General features: G+C 40.6%; 2 protein-coding genes across 2 annotated transcripts; both read right to left on the bottom strand.

Annotated features, from left to right (window-relative positions):
- Nucleotides 1-3,181: 3,181 nt before the first annotated feature.
- LOC104430459 (uncharacterized protein At5g01610) lies at nucleotides 3,182-3,712 on the bottom strand. Its single transcript, XM_010043206.3, has one exon. The coding sequence runs from the start codon at nucleotides 3,710-3,712 to the stop codon at nucleotides 3,182-3,184; it is 531 nt and encodes a 176-aa protein (XP_010041508.2).
- A 3,056-nt stretch (nucleotides 3,713-6,768) lies between these two features.
- LOC120287632 (exocyst complex component SEC15B) lies at nucleotides 6,769-16,202 on the bottom strand. The gene is given in 3 exon segments (XM_039300661.1): nucleotides 6,769-8,091; nucleotides 8,094-9,453; nucleotides 16,187-16,202. Coding segments are annotated over 2 exon segments (2,409 nt in total). The 5' UTR covers nucleotides 9,409-9,453; nucleotides 16,187-16,202; the 3' UTR covers nucleotides 6,769-6,997.
- Between the last annotated feature and the right edge of the window lie 545 nt (nucleotides 16,203-16,747).

The following is a 16,747-nucleotide window of genomic DNA, read 5'->3' as shown; positions in this document are numbered from 1 at the left end:
TACATTTTGCATAAGCAAGTTGGGTATTCGTGATCTTCATGCGCTAACTTAAGGGGGAGTATTACAAAAGATTTTCTAAAGATTCACATTCTATTTTTTTTTAATATTTGGCGTACCTCTTAAGTTTAGTTAGGATATGCTTTTTATTTTTAATTAACATAATATTTGACAAAGCGTAGTTTGTTTGCTCAAGCTTGAGTTTTTTCTTGTCTATTCTAAAATTCTGATAAAATTGAATAACATTGAAAAAACTCAAGTGCATAAAGGTTTCAAAATGGATATCTAGTCCTCACCAAGATAATAGTTAAAGGCATGTTTGGTAACTATTATATTCTCGGTAACAATTTTGGTTCATAATTTTTTTTTTTTTTTCTGATTTTGTTCTTTAGATGAGATATGAGCATTCAAACATGTTTGATAACTACACAAAATTTCTATTCTCGAAATAAAAAAAAGAACAAGAATGCATTTGGTATGATCCTCAAATTTTTTTTATGACGTAGAATTTCTTTTTAATTTTTTAATAATTTTCTAAGATTTTTCCTTTTTTTTTCTCTCTTTTCTTCTCTTCTCCTTCTTCCTCTAGCCGGTCGCCTAGCCTCGGCAATGGCCAACGATCGGCCAGAGACAAGAGCCAGCGACCTCGCTGGCCTTGTCTTTGGCCGACCACTTGTTTGTAGAATTATTCCCGGATCATAGAATTTTAAACGCGTGCTTGACTTCATTTGCTTCTTGTCGAACATGGAATACGACGAGTGCTGTGTCAAATTTGAGTTGAGCTCGGTGGGGATGGGCAAACAACTATGTATATTTTAAAGCGGAAAAAGAAAAGAGAGCCTGCTGCATCACATTTTTATGAGAAAATATTAAGCAGTTTGCAAGCGCAAAATTGATCAATTACTAGTGGATTACTCACTGTTCACGCAATTTTGTGACGGCAATTTTTTAGCCATGTTAATATCAAAACAATGTGCAGCGCTCAAACGTACTCTGATGAATGATTTCATATTAAAGATATTGGCTGGTTGAAGTACTTTTTGGGAATTGGAGTGAGAACGACTTCAAGATTATTTTTGTGCTAAAGAAATTATATACTTGATATCCAATCGAAATGCAATATGCTAGCAGCTAATCCACGAATTTTCTAGTGGAGTAGCAACACTTGTTAGCTATAGCGACTGGACTTGCCATGACAAACCTAAGTTGCTATCGTCGATTAGTGGACATCTACTTCATATCACTATCACTTGGTTTGAATTATGTTATTATGTCCACATACTTTTCCAGTTCTTGAAGAAATCAAAGGAGTGGCAGTGGTAAGCCGTTATACGAGTTCTTTGATATTTCAAGAAAAACTCAGGATAAAGGATTCTATTAGTAGTCCTAATTTCGCTTCATTTGACTGCCTTTTGTGATTTCAATTGGGCAAGTTGCCCGATAACTCAACGAATAGTTACATTACTTAGTCTTGCTCAGTGGTTGTCCTATGTCTTAGAGAATCAAGAAGCAAACCACAATTTCTCAATAATTGAAGTTGAATATCGTGCTATGGAAACTGATACTAGTGAACTAATTTGGTTGGGCACTTTACTTGCATCTCTCGAGATATTTCACCACAAACCAATGAGTCTTTATTGCGACAACCAAGCTACCTTACACATTGTAGCAAACCTACTATTTCACAAATGAACAAAACATATTGAGATTAAATGCCTCTTTGTTTGTGAACATGTACAGTCGGGCACCATTAAAACCAAGAACATACCCATTAGACTTCAAAGGGCAGACATTTTTATTAGGGCATTGAGTTGAGATCGATTTACATTTTGTATAAGCAAGTTGGGCATTCGCGATCTTCATGCGCTAACTTGAGGGGGAGTATTAAAAGATTTGCTAAAGATTGACATTCTATTTTTGAAATATTTGGTGTATCTCTTATGTTTAGTTGGATTTACTTTGTATTTTTAATTAACATAGTTTGTTTGCTCAAGCTTGAGTTTTTCTTGACTATTCTAAAATTCCATCCAATGATAAAATTGAATAACATTGAGAAAACTCAAGTGCATAAAGGTTTCGTATTGGATATCCAATCCTCAACATGATAGTAGTTGAAGGCTTGTTTGGTAACCATTATGTTCTCACTAACAATTTTGTTTGATTTTGTTTTCTAAATTAGTTTCTAAGCATTTGAACGTGTTTGGTAATTATACAAAATTTCTATTTCTGAAATTAAAAAAAAAAAAAAATAGGAATACGTTTGGTACGATTTTCAAATTTTTTATAACATAAAATTTCTTTTAATTTTTAAATAATTTTCTAAGATTTTCCCTTTCTTTTTCCTTCTCTTCTTCTTCCTCCTCTAGCCGGTCGCCAAGCCTCGGCAATGGTGGCGACCGGCCGAGCTTGGCGACCGGCCAGAGACAAGAGCCAATGACCTCGCCAGCCTCCTCTTTGGCTGACGACTTGTTTTTAGAATTATTCTCGATTCGTAGAAATAACTTTTCTTCACCTCTTGATTATGTTCCAAATTTATTCGCCGGCTATTAGTCTGTTTCTGGGAATAGAAAAATTAGTTAATGGTACCAAAATGATTTTTTTTTTTTCAAGGAATAAAAGTACATAAATAGCTAAGAATTGAGCGGTTAGCAATCAGGGCCTAAATACTCCTCCTGTCTAGTCTGAGTATTCCAATGGGACAATGGGGGTAAGGACGATTACCACTTGGTCAACCCTCGCCAGGACAATTATTGTAGTGATTCATACCAATGGCGCCAGCGCCCTAGGATTGGACTTCATCCAATCAACGGTATCTAAAAACTAGCCACATGTGATATGATGATCAATTGCACAATGATTCAGTCCCCAACACGCCCAGAAAGCTTCAAAGGAGAAAGCCAACCCAACTTCGAGGCACGAACAACTTTTCCCCGACATTTTTGACAATCTATATGTACACCGGCAAAATTAACCCAAGCCCGAAACTTACAAAATGAAAGAAAAAAAAAAAGGAAAAACATACGTTTTGCAAGGACAAGAACGTATTCTAGAAATGCCTCGTGATGCCAAGAAGCAGCTAAAAAGTTGCTTTACCATTAAGAGATCGTCGACATACTTGGTCAACGCAACCCTTCCCACATTTCAATTATTCCATAAGATCTAGAAACATCTCTCTTTATTTACCCTAGGATGAGGCCCAAGAGGGCTTCTTGACCCTGAACTTCCTCGTCTTCCCCACGCTATCGCAATCGAACCCGCATCCGCAAGTCGGGCACTCGTCAAAGTTGCTCACCGGGAAGTCCGCAGATGCTATCCCGACGGAGAACTCCAGCTCATCGCCATCGCGAACCACCTTGACAATGCTGAGCCAGAAGAACCACACTTTCACCTTGATCCCACTCAGGCTCGAGAGCTCGTCCGTGGATATGACCCCAGTGACTGTTGAGCTGTACTTGAGCTCATAGGAGTCAATTGAGAAGGTGCACGTCCCATTGAGGTACACTGAGAACTCACCGGTCGAGCTGTCCAGCTCATAGCCAAGGACGCCATTGGGGAGGAGGCCGATGGGTAAGTCATATTCCTCGAGGACCTCGTAGGCGGTCAGCGAGTTGTTGGTAATGGCAGAGGAATGTGATGCTGGGGTTGAGAAGATCAAGAGGATGACGAAGATGAGGATTGGATGGACATGGAGATGGAGATGTTTTGGGAGGGACATGGTTGATGTGTTCTATGGTTGGGAGATGATGCGAAGCCATCTTCTCTGTGTATTGATTTAAAGAGGAGTGACATCTTTTGACTGTTTGGTTTTGAGAGGCAGGTGGTAGAGAAACTATATAGTTGAGTCTGGTAGAAGAAGATGACATGGGGATTATGGAAGTGGATAATGGCATATTCCCCAAGAGTGGACCTACTTGAAGTTGCCATCTTAACAGATATGCATATCTTTTATGTACCCATGTTGATGTACATACGAATCATGGTTGAGGTTCTGAATGTGCCATTTTGATGCCCTTTGTAAGGTCAGTTGAATCATAGACCAGTTAACTTATTGAGTTTTGGTTATGACTTAGATAGGTTAGCATTTTGGATGCCAAGTCTTCATGGGAAGCATAGTTTTCAACCATGGAATATCTTTTCATGGTTCTAAAGAAGGATAACCTTTTTTAACATTCTATCTCATTTCGCTTTTATGTTCAATGTCGCCTTGGAAGAGTTCTGCATGAGACTAGGAGAGGATAGAGAGGAACAAACTCTCGGAGGATCAATGTCCATGGATAGAGAAGCAAAGTCAAAGAATGAATTCGAAATCATGACACAATGGATCTACTTAAAGTACAGATCATGAAATTGCCCACGACCCAACAATAGTCACTCACTCCAAGCTGCAATACGATCAGTGAACGAGATGCTATGTACAAAGAAGGCATCCAACCACGGCAAATTCTCAACTCATACACTTTATTTTTGGACAAACAGCAGATCATAAGACGGTCGACAGGTAGAAAGTGATAACAATTAAATAGATCTCTCAGAACAAGCTCGTCATAATCTGTACAAAATTTCACCAAAAGCCAAGAAACATAACCCAGGCATAGAGTTACTCCTATGAAAAGAACACTAAGCATGAAGCAAGCATCAGAGCAGTGGCTTTAAAATCGATGCTGAAGACATACATCCATCCATGGCGCAGAACATGAGAACAACCGTTTGGTTTCGATGGTATGTCTGGGCCCTGAGACATTGATAAATGCTCTTAGGTGCCATAAAGCAACCACCCCGTCGGTGTGTTAAGTGTATCTTTCCCAAAGATTTTCTTTGAAGAATGACAATTGGCCGCTTAACCACTCCCATCTTTCTTGTCTACTTTAGGAGTGACATCTCTCTCTCTCTCTCTCTCTCTCTCTCTCTAACATGAGCTAGGCAGTTTGGAAAGATGAGTTTAGGTTAGATGCAAAAAGAAAATTTCATCTCACAGAATCTTAGGAAAAAAAAAACAGCAACACCAGAGGGTCCAGAACTGAGGGCACCGTGCCAGATTTGTCCCATGAGATGGAGGAGTCCTATTTGTAAATCGGCACGACCTACTCCCGTCCAGGCTAGAATTTAGGGTATGCATGTTTTGGAAGCTTGCGGATGCCTCTTGAATGGAGTAGATAAGCGATTTAATCAGTCATGGACAACCGAGTTAATTAGTTTCTCCAAATGATAAAAGACAGCAAGACTGGCCAGCATTGCTTTCAGCTAAGGAATGAACCAAGAATAATCTGACAATTAAACACTGGAAGCACCCTTCTGGAAGACAGATTTTGAATAAATTCATTGATCATCCTACGGATGTTTGCGACGCATAGATTTACAGAAATCAAGGATCAGAAAACTCAAAGCCCCGTACAAATGTGCCCGTGCTCAGAGAGAGAGAGAGAGAGGGAGGAGAGAGAGATTCATAAAAGTTCATATATTCTCGACTTGAAGGTATGCACTTCATTTATAAAGAATGGGTGAATCCTCATATAGGTTGTATCCGATTATATGAAAATAGATGATTTCATGTCAAGCATGAGAAGACCAAGGTCACAGCGATTGAAGAAAAATAGCTGAGACACCCACCTTCACAGAGGGCATAGTATATGTAGCAGCAAATACGCAGCCTTTTATTTACTTTTCTTCTCTACACTATATAAGAGGGGAAACAAGCTTGCTAGTCTTGACAATTAAGATGTCCTTGAAGAAACGAGCCTTACGGATAAGGCCTAAACTCAAAACGGTCTCTAGGGATACCTCAATATACCAGGCTGGAATGGTAAAATTATCCATCTTATTGTATTCAGTTGGAAGCTGCCTCAGTGGGGGCAAGCAACGGATTTGCATGCAGAGCATTGTGAAAGAGAAGGTAAAACTTCAAGTCAGTTTCCTACCAAAAAGCCTACTTTTCCAACTGATCTAACCTCCAAACTTCCAACTGGAAAAACTTAATTGACTTCAGTAGTCTCTGATCTGGACATATGCTTCCTCATGGTATGATGTCGTGCAAGACATACTGGGGCTCCCAGAATAATTGAATCCATAAAACTTTCATTGGTAAAAAATAATTGAAACATTAATAACTCTACCTTGTCCTATATTGTGAAGAACCAGAAGTTTATGGTTGCATAGCTCTCAGCAGAACCCACCTCATTTATTTATCCCTAATATGTCATGCTAGTTCTACAGACATATTACCGTATATTTCCTGCCTCAGAATGCTCTCTGAGATAATGGGGGTTTAGCCAGCACATATGCTACCATAGATGAATCTAGCAGACCATGCTTCATAATACATGGAAGTCCATGATTAAAGTCTATGCAAGCAGAAGCCACCTAATGGATCGAATCCTGTTTCTTCCAAAGTGACCAATCATTCTTCACATTTTATACATGGCAAGTGACGGATGTTTATTAAGCCAAAAATAGTTCCAGACAACCAAAAGGATTATATCGTGCAAAATGAGTGGATCATCATAAAGAAGACAACACAAAAAAAAAAGACAAATCGATCCTGACACAGGGAAGAGATCACAAGTACTAAGAAAGAGGAAAGTTTTTTCTCTTAATCGGTATTGTGGTCGAGAGATCCAAGGAATAAGCTGATAATTGATAATGTTCCTACCATATGAATAAAGATTTATAACCAGATTTAAGGGTTCAACGATGGTCTGTGTTGAAAGAACGATGTTGCATCTACTCATTGGTGATTTATCAAGAGCAGCATCAGTTCTCCAAAGGATGCTGGAAGACACAATTGAAAGATGCTCTTATAATTAAAAGAATTGATACAACTCCTGCAAGTGAGACAATTATATGGCCAAAAAGAACTTATGAAACTATCAATACAAGAAACAGAAAAACCTGAAGGACCTTTACCACTAACAATAACAGAAATGATTTTCTACAAAGTAAATAGAATGCAATCGACAGAGACAATTCAGAATAAGGAAATATCACAAGCAGAGTCATGTCTGAATCAATTGACATCCTTGAGTCTTCTTATTAATGCATCAAGAGATTTCTTTTTCGGATTTTGCTTGGTTCCTCTTGTTGTAAAGGAAGAGAAATACCTTTCTGAAGGATCTCTCAACTTTTCTGAGATGGTTACAACTTTCCTGTAGTCCAAATTGTTGTAACTCCTCTCCCGAATGACAGGATTCAAGAAATTCTCTGGATGATTGCTTAGAAGCAAATTGATCATCTGCCTCGACTCAGCAAGTGCTGTTTTCAGCTGGTTTGCTTCCTCCTCCGAGAAAAGTGGAGCTTGATTATCGGCAAAAGATTCTAGTAATCGTACATCCACATCAATCCCCATGATTGCATTAACATTAAACCTTTTCACTGACTCACCAAACAAGGCACCGATTATCAATTCTGAAATGTGAGATAGGACATCTTGTAATACTCTCTTGAGAACATTAGCAGGCAATATCTGCTGTGCGGTAGAAACCAGAGTCTCCAGATAAATAATCACCTCATTTACATACTCGTTCCCACTTTGTGGAGGATCATCAGCCATCCAGTTCACATTCTCAATTAATGACATGAACCCATCAACCTTTTGTTTAAGCAACCCAGACAGCATTTCCTCTGCTGCAGCACGGCACTTAATCAGAGGAAACTGCCTCCGACTCCTCTCAACCACTCTCAGAGGAACGCCTGAAAGCTGTGCTGCATGACGGGAGAAGAAATCACAAGCACGCTCAAATACGGCCATATTAGCAGCAATTTGCATCGCCTGCGAAACCCCAAGGGAGGACGTATTTATAATTTTCAATAGAGCTCCATCCAGGACCTCACCCAAGAGCCTGTCTAGATACTTCTTGACCACATCATAAAAATCCAACTGCCCTCCGTAAGACAAGAAACTCACAGAATCTTCAATAAAAGACCTCACGATACGGCAACAATCCGGCACAGTCGATGAAAATGGCGCAACATAGGGAAATGCCGGTACGATATCTGAAGCTTGCAACTGAAAAGAAAGCACATTCATCGAATACTCATATTCTTTCCTCATCAACATCTGATCAAACTTATCGGCAGCAAGCGCTTCAGTGATCTGCTTTCGCAATCGGACAGCAATAACTCGTGGTACTTATCCCTATGCTTACTCAATACATCGAGCAACGAATCGACCAGGTATCCATATCTCCGCAGAGTCACCCCCAACAAGCTCACATAATCCTTTATCAACAAAAGATGATTCGCCGTCTGCATCCTAGAAAACTGATCCTCCAGAACCGAACACATCTTACTGACCGCGGTCTCCCACAGATTCTCGACTTCCATTTTCGAGATCAAACCGCCGCCGGTCCTCATAATACGATCCTCGACAATGAAAAATCCGGCGATCTGTGCGAAAAAGGTCTGGTGCGATTCGAGGAACGGAGTCATGGACGATACCTGGAAATCCGACGTCAATTGAAGCTTCCTGTTCTCGAAATAATACTGCTTGAACCGATCCTCGAGCCCTAGAGTCTGGTGAATATGATAAGCTCGGTAAAGCGCGGTCAAATCGAAACTGGAGAATCCATTCTCGGACTTTCCATCACTCTCGCTCCCGACGCTGAGCACGTCGTCGTCGTCCTCCTCTTGCAGGGCATAAACGCAGTCTCTCAAGCTGAGCCTACTCTGTTCCTCAGCCTGCCTCTGCTTAATCCTGAGATCTTCCTCCCGCTGCCTCGCGGCGGAAGCCTGGCCGATCGCTAATTGACCTAGGTTCCTGCTGACCACGCGGATCTCGACGAGCCAGTCGCCGAACTCCTTGCTGACCTTCCGCTCGATGTAGGATCGAATCTCGGGGATCTTCTTCTCGAGCATGATCCTGACGGTGGAAGACGGGGTCTTGTCGAGGAACTGGGCCTCGAGGGCGTCGACGCACTTCAAGGCCATGTAGAAGTTGCCGCCGGAGAGGTGGAGGTTGGCGCGGGAGCAGAGATCCATGAGGCCGATGCAGGAGGCGACGGAGGCGAGGGCGAGGTCGATGTTGGCGGAGACGGTGCGGGCCTCGAGGAAGGCGTCGAGGGAGTTGAGGAGAGGGAGGGCGACGGACTGGAGGGTGGAGTTGGAGCGGGAGAGGGCGGACTTGAGGGAGTCGACGTCGGAGAGGAGGGATCGGAGGTCGTCGACGGCGAGGATGAAGTCCTGGTAGTGGGCCTTGCAGACCTCCTCGATCTCGGACTCCTTGGCGCGGGCGAAGTGGCGGAGGTGGTGGAGGAGGCTGTCGGGCTTGCCGGAGGTGAAGGCCCGGCGGATGAAGGGGCCCAGGTCCTCGTTGTTGCAGATGGCGGAGGAGAGGAGGAGCTGGTCCTGCTTGTCGGCGGAGTCGCCACCGTCCGCGGCGGCGGCGGCCACCTTGCGCCGCGGCTTGGTCGCGGACTGCATCGTCGTCTTCTACCACTTCAACGCCGTGTCTGATAGAGTCTCTCTCTCTCTCTCTCTTCTGGGGAGCGACGAGGAGAGAGAAAAAGGGGAAGTTTTCTTTTCTGGTTATTAGGACATGGGTTGGATTGGATGTGGTTTGACCAAAATGACACTCGAATGCGGCGATGTTGGGTGATATGAGGATGGGTAGAGGGGTAATTTCGACGTGGGTGGACGCATCCGGCGTGGAAGTGGGGGTACGGGTTGACTCAAGGAGGGAGAATAGTCGGGCGGCGGCGGCGGTGGCGGCGGCGGCAGCGGCGAAGACACCGGAGTTGTCCGGAGGTCCGGAGGCAGACATGAGCTGGAACTGGTCCTACGGTATACCAGCCTTAAGAATTACTGATTTGAAGCTACTCTCGGTTGTCCGTTACTTCCATCCCAAAATCGGAAATCGGAGACCGCTCACTAATTCTATAAACTCATTCAAAACCGATCGAAATGTCCCTATTTCAAATTAGGCGTGAGATTTGAGAGTGAGTGATGAGATTGGAGGCTAGAGGTGACAGATGACAAGAGTGAGAGAAGAATCGATGAGGTCGGAAGCCACTGAGAGTAAGGCTATTTGGTTCAAAGATTTGGAATCTCATTCATTTCGCTTTCTAAAATCCCTGGCCAAAACAAAATGTGTTTGGTTCGTTTTGCGTAACTTTTGGCGAGACGCACCGCATTTTCTAGTGGGCCAAGAGCCTTTAGCTCAACGTGCATTTCTTGAGGTCATTTGGAAAGTTGCATCTTCGAATGCAACTTCTAAGATTATTCATCTTTCCGTAGAAGCCGATCTACGCCGCCTGAATAAAAATAAATATAAAAATAAATATGTTTATATAAAAATTATAAACATATATTTTATGTTTATTTTTTTATATAAAAATATAAACATATCTATTTGTTTTATATTTTATGTTTAATAAATATATATTTATAAAAATATATAATATATAATATATATTTTTATATATTTTATATTTTATATAGATATAAACATATCTATTTTTTTCTCCGATTTTTTTATATAAATATATATTTATATAAACATATCTATTGTTATATATATTTTATGTTTATATTTTTATATTTTATATATAAAAATATGTTTATATAAAAATATAAACATATTTTTTATTCGGGCGATTCGGCCAATTTGTATTAGGCGGTCCTAAGGGTGACTTCAAAAAAAAAAATATAAACATATTTTTTCTTTTTTAATTTAATAAAAGTTAATATAAATGCAAATTTTACCAAATCCGGTATTTTGGAAAAAATTGTTTCTCAATTCAAATTTTACCAAACGACATTTCGATTTCTGAAAACTCTTTCACCCAAAGGTATTTACGTTTTGCAAGCGTTCACATTCCCCAAAGTTCTAACCAAACAGCCCTAAGAGAGGGAAGTAAGGCCGCGAGATAAGTGAGGTGAGAGACGAAGAGGAAATTAGGATTATGATCTAAAAAGTAAAAATTCAAAAATTCAAAAAATTACATATACATATATACATGCGTGTATACTCGTATGAGTAAATGGTTCCACATCTAATATTGAAAATCGGACCGACACTCACCCTTTTGGTCCTTCAAAGAACCGATAAGCCTTTGACGTGGCATTCTTGTCATTGGAAATAAAGACAAGCTTAATTATTCCAAATAATAAGAAAGTCTTCTCGACTGAATAATTTACATCAAAGGGATGGGGGAGAGAGAGAGAGAGCGCTCGGTTGTTCTCGTCCACACCGTGGAATCCGCGTCGAGTCCGTTGGCTGCGACCTTGGGCACGGAGATCGCAATCTCAATCGCGATCGAGTTACGCGACACTGTGAACCGACGGAGAATGGAAATGTTCCCATAGCTATGTCCGAAATAGGAATCATGAAATCTCATCGTGTAAGTCGAGTTCGCGGCTGCGATGAGACTTGACCATGAGCGTGATTAATGACCCGACTTGTTCGGACCCACCAAACCCGACACATGCTTTAAACAGGTCCGGGCTAGAGTATATCCTCTTCGGCTCAGGCCCACCAATTTACGCTTGATCAAGCCTGACCACATCCTATCATTGTGGCCCAACCTAAGTATTGCAAGAATATGATTATCGACTACTTTGTTTTACGCGAATATGAATGGTTTGTAATTTTTTTTTTTTTAAACAAGTGCTTGTATCGTCTATAAAAATGAGTCATTTTATGAAATTATTCAAACAAAAAATGTTGTCGATAATGTAAATATTTCTCTTTCGGCCGATTATTTTAATTGATATAATTGATCATTTTTGAGAATTTATTTTACTAAAATATTCATTTTTTCGTAAAAAACACAAGCAGAGCCTGTGTATATAAGATTTTTCTTTTCACATCAATATTTGGTTTTCCTATTATTTACAATCTATGCAAATACTTTGTCCACATATAGTGATAAAATATTTTAATTTTTCTTCTTGCTACCACTTTGTTACATTTTAGAAATGCATTACTTTGGTATTTAATCTAACCAATCTTTTAGATAAAAGCAGCTACGTCGATCTGGCTTGTGTTGCTGTCGGATAGACACAATTTGAATAATTTATGTAAATGGGTCATCCACATTATATTCAAGCTCTTTATTAATAAAATAACCTTGTTTGAGTTGCGTATTCTAATTTGATTCCCGTTGATCTACTTATTATAATAGGTTGTCGACGACACAGACATCACTTCGGAACGAATTCGACGACAAGATGATGGATTTGACATTATCGATAAAAGAAAAGAATTCAAAAATGTTTTGAGCAAGTTTTCTAGTCCAGGTTATTCCCGATAAACATTGTTAATTTTTCAAGGACTTGCGGGGTGCAGCCAACTTGCAAATTGAGTTGACCAATCTAAACTGCGTTATAGAACAACCGTTTGAATCTTTTATTCTTGCACGATTCCATTTCATTTCATTCGAATCTACCGCAGAAATTTCATGATGCTCATCGCATCGTGGACCACGATGGGAGGAGGGGGGTTCCGCATTCAGCGGGGACAAGTGCAGCTACAGAGTCCCTTCTCGCACTTCGCCACCGGGCATTTGAAGTAGTCGCAGAATTTCACGCAATCCTGATCGCCGGCGCAAGGGTGTCCTCGGAGGTCGTTGGCCGCAGAAAGTGCGGGGCTCGGCAAACAGGAGCAGATCTGCCTCCGGCAGACACCCTTGTCCGTGTCCGTGGGGCACTGTAACACGCAGTCGTCGTCCGATCTGCACTTGCCTCGAGCGCTTGGAACGACTGTCGAATGTCAAATGATGTCAATGCATGAAAAAAGTGAATACGACATGGCTATGGTGTAGAGAGAGAGAGAGAGAGAGACTGACGTGCTACGACGAGCAGCACGGCGACTACGCATGTCAACTGGCGCGAACTCTTCGTCTCCATGTCTCTCGTGCGTTGTACAGGAGCTGAGATACCAGTCGTAAGATGAGCACCGCTTTGATCGGTATTTGTAGTAGCTTCGCAGTGCATGCACCATCGGATCACAACGCCTATTTAGGAAAACTTGCAAAGGCCTCATCATTCGCCCATAGAGCCCAGCCTCGCATTCATCAACCTGCCAGTTATCACCTGAATCGCATACTCTTTAATTGGCAAGGTATCCATAGGTTGTTTATGGATGGATCTTTTACCATTTTATGCATTGGCAATTAACTATCCCTTATTAATGATGTAAGCTTGGTTCTATCTCTTCTTCTTTTTCTTAAATTATCTAAAAAATCATAAATCTATTGTATTTATGTTAATTCAGTTTTAAACTCCTCAGTTATGTCAATTTAATTCTAAACATTTTCATGATTTAATAATTGAGTACATTCAGCCAATTTTAATTGAAAATCAAGGATGTAGATACTAGCCGTCCTAGGAGACATAATCAAAGCTGATATGGACAATTTTTTTAATTTTTTTTAAATATTTTTCAAATTTATTATAATATTTTTTTTTTTTTTTTTTTCCCATTGTGGTGGGTGAGGTTGTAAGGCACAACAATTGTAGCCCATGGCTGCAATGGCCTTGCCCAAATTTAGATGAGGTCAAGTGAGGGTTGTGACCCTTGTTGGCGCCTAGCAAGGGTTTCTCGACCCTCACCTTGTGGCTGACAAACTTTGATGACCGTTGTTGGCCATGGTGAGAGAGAGAGAGAGAGAGAGAGAGAGAGAGAGAGAGAGAGAGAGAGAGAGAGAGAGAGAGAGAGAAAATAAAATAAAAAAAGAAGGAAAATAAAAGAAAAAAAAGGAAAAGAAAAGAAAAATAAATAAAAATTCAAAAAAATTATTAAAATTGTTCTATCTCATGTAAAATAATCGGCGTCCACGTTAGTAATTTCTGTCAAAATTGATTAAATAAACTTAATTGGCAAAATGTAAAAAAAATTTCGGATTAAATTGGGACAATAAAAACTTTAGGATTGAATTGATATAAATGCAATAAGTTTAGAGGTTATTTTGTGGTAATTTTCACCTTTTTTCTTTATAGGCGAGTTAGAAATTTCATTTCAAGGAGAGGACTAATCTTCACTCTAATTCTTTAATTACTAGACAAGCTCTAACCAAAATGTGTGGAAAAGTACTGAGTATTCTTTTGGTTCGTGTACATGTATGTTTCGATTTGAATCATATTTCATACATAATAGAAAGATTCACAGTCTATGAATGATTCTTTTAAGTGGGAAGAAAATTTGTCAATGATTATTCAGTAATTAATGTGATGTTCTTGCACTTAAAAGTACAACGATAATCAGTTTTATGTTGAGTTTGTTATTCTATAGGAGCTACATTTTCATAACTCTATAAATGGGCATCAAACTTTATCGTTATGTGGGACAAAATGAAATGACAATATTTGTTATCAACTCGTTTTTGAATCCGTTGAGAAATTTAATGAGCCAGAAGCTATTATTTAGGCTAAAATGGTCTAACGTAACCTAAAAATCTTGAATCACATGCATTTAGATGTTATAGATTATGAACAAACATAGATAAGGCTCTTCGGTATAAATAGACTTTGGGCTTGCACGAGTCTCTAATAAGATCCATCAATTAGTCCGGGAGAGCCCAACTAACCCACCCGATACAAATTCGTATCATAATTAAGGTAACATTTATGGTCCCGAGTAGGATCTTAAATGGCTCCATCCATAGTTTAGCTCGGACCTCGGAGTCCTCGTGATGCAAAGCAAGAAGGGGGTTTTCCCACCGCTCGGAAAGAAAAAGATATGGGGTAATTAGGGCAATAAATTATGCAGTATTGATACCTTGAAATAGTAAGATTTGGTAACATCTTCGTTCTTTTCTTTCGAACTAAAAGGCCACCGTTATTGTTTTCCCAAGAATGTCCACATCTTGGGGTTTAAAGAAGTCACATCGCGTGATGTCGACCGCTTTCGCGGAGCCGAAGGGGAACATCTACAAGTTGGGATGTCTTCGAGACACGAGATTGCTAGCGTACATGCCCTAAAAGGCTGTGCCCGTCCAAATCAAAGCCCCACGGAGGACGAGTCCCGTGACGAGAATCTCAAGTCTTATGAGATTTAGGACACGCGACATTTACGACATATGCTGGATTTTCCCACAACCATTTGGTCCTCTTTTCTTCTTCTTTTTTTAGCTCCAGAAGATACAAAATAAAATTGTAAATATACTTATTATAATCAATCACCTCTCTAGGGATAGTCGTAATCCAAGCGAGCCTCTGAAACGATCCTTCTCTTTTTTCTTTTTGGTAAAGTTTTTTATATATATATTTTGTTTTTGGTAAAGAACGATCCTTCTCTTTAGGCACTCTTCATCGCGACTTTCTCCGACCCTATCCCTGTAAGCTGCAAAATCAATCCAAGCACCAAAAAGGACAAAAGACGAAAGTCAGAGGCGAGCCACATAAGAAGAAAATAAGGAAGGAAAAAGGGAAACGAACTTCATAAAAATGTATTGTTGATTCTTACATTTGAGAGATCAGTTGCCTCTGTGACCAGGTTTGCAGTCGCCGCCGAGCCATCAGCCCCTGGTTTTCCTCACACCCAAAACAGCCAAGACAAGATCGAAGAACAACCACGCGAGTTTGTGCGGTACTTGTAAAAATATGAGGGAGAAGACAATAAGAGGTTAAAGAAGTAAGCTTTAAACCTTGTGCAGCAGTCGACAAGGGACGAGCGGACGAGAGGCAGGAAAGAAGACGGGGAAAATAGAGACAATTCAACTTCTTCGATAGGGTATTGAGCTTTATCGCAAAGCCTTTCCTATCAAAACCGTAAAGCTTTCTGACAAACTATTTTCCTCTGCAGGGGTTCGATATATGTCAGAAGCTTTGCGATAGAAGCTCAATACCCGATCAACAAAGTTGCCCAGAACAAAGCGAACCTGAGATCGGCCTTCATTTCTCCTCGCGTTTGACCTTTCGCGTGCCTTGATCGGTGCCTTGATCGGTGCAGGAACATGTGCACCAGAGAGAGAGAGAGAGAGAGAGGAACCGGGACAAGGATTAAAACCAACAAAAAGATGTGAGGAAGTTGAGAAGAGATGGTGGTGTATTTATTAGATGGAGTCCGCGCCAATCCAACAGATGGGAAGAATATAAAAATAGGTACGACCTGTGTAGACATGGAACAGCTCAAGAATCATTCAGCCACGAGCGAGTAGGGACAAGAAGAGAGAAGACAAGACCCAGCTACATACAACCACCGAAACTTCGATCCCACTTCTTTTGTCCATGACTTATCACGTTCCCATTACAGAACAGCCTCTCTCTCTCTCTCTCTCTCTCTTTCTCTAATCTTGGCATGCAGCTCAAATCTTCTGTATTTTTTTAGTCGGTACATGCAGCTCATATCTGCCATGCACTTCTTTTTGCACTTTCTTTTCCGACTTCGCAAGGTACATATCTGACTGAATTTTGCAGAAATTGAACTACTTGATCAGATTTAAGTTATTACATGTACTCGGTTTACCGTAATTTGCCGTGGCTTGTACGTTGTCCCTACTGAAGCTATTTAATCAAGCTGTATTTCATGGCCACTGCTTCATCTTCATGCGCATCGGAAAGAGTTTCAATTGTACGAGGTCGTCATTGACGTGTGGTGGGACATGTGGTGGCCGGACGCGAAACAGGCCAACCTTAAAGTTGGTCAAAGGCCGACAGCTGATTTGCAACTCCGGACTTTCTTGTCCAGCTCTAGCTTTCTTCTAAAATAGGCGAGCCTGCATTTTTATGTCAACGTGGGGACTAATCTTGGCCAACGAACGCGGGTTGAAACCTTAGAGAATATTCTTTTTTCATATGTACATACACATGCACGTTTCGA

This window comes from Eucalyptus grandis, chromosome 8, assembly GCF_016545825.1.
Source record: "Eucalyptus grandis isolate ANBG69807.140 chromosome 8, ASM1654582v1, whole genome shotgun sequence".
Classification (NCBI taxonomy): Eukaryota; Viridiplantae; Streptophyta; class Magnoliopsida; order Myrtales; family Myrtaceae; genus Eucalyptus; species Eucalyptus grandis.
The sequence above is the reverse complement of the archived record's forward strand: the minus strand, read 5'-3'. Positions and strand labels throughout refer to the sequence as shown.

Coding starts and splice junctions, on each gene's coding strand:
- LOC104430459 (XM_010043206.3), bottom strand. CDS start 3,712: ATGTCCCTCCCAAAACATCTCCATCTCCATGTCCATCCAATCCTCATC.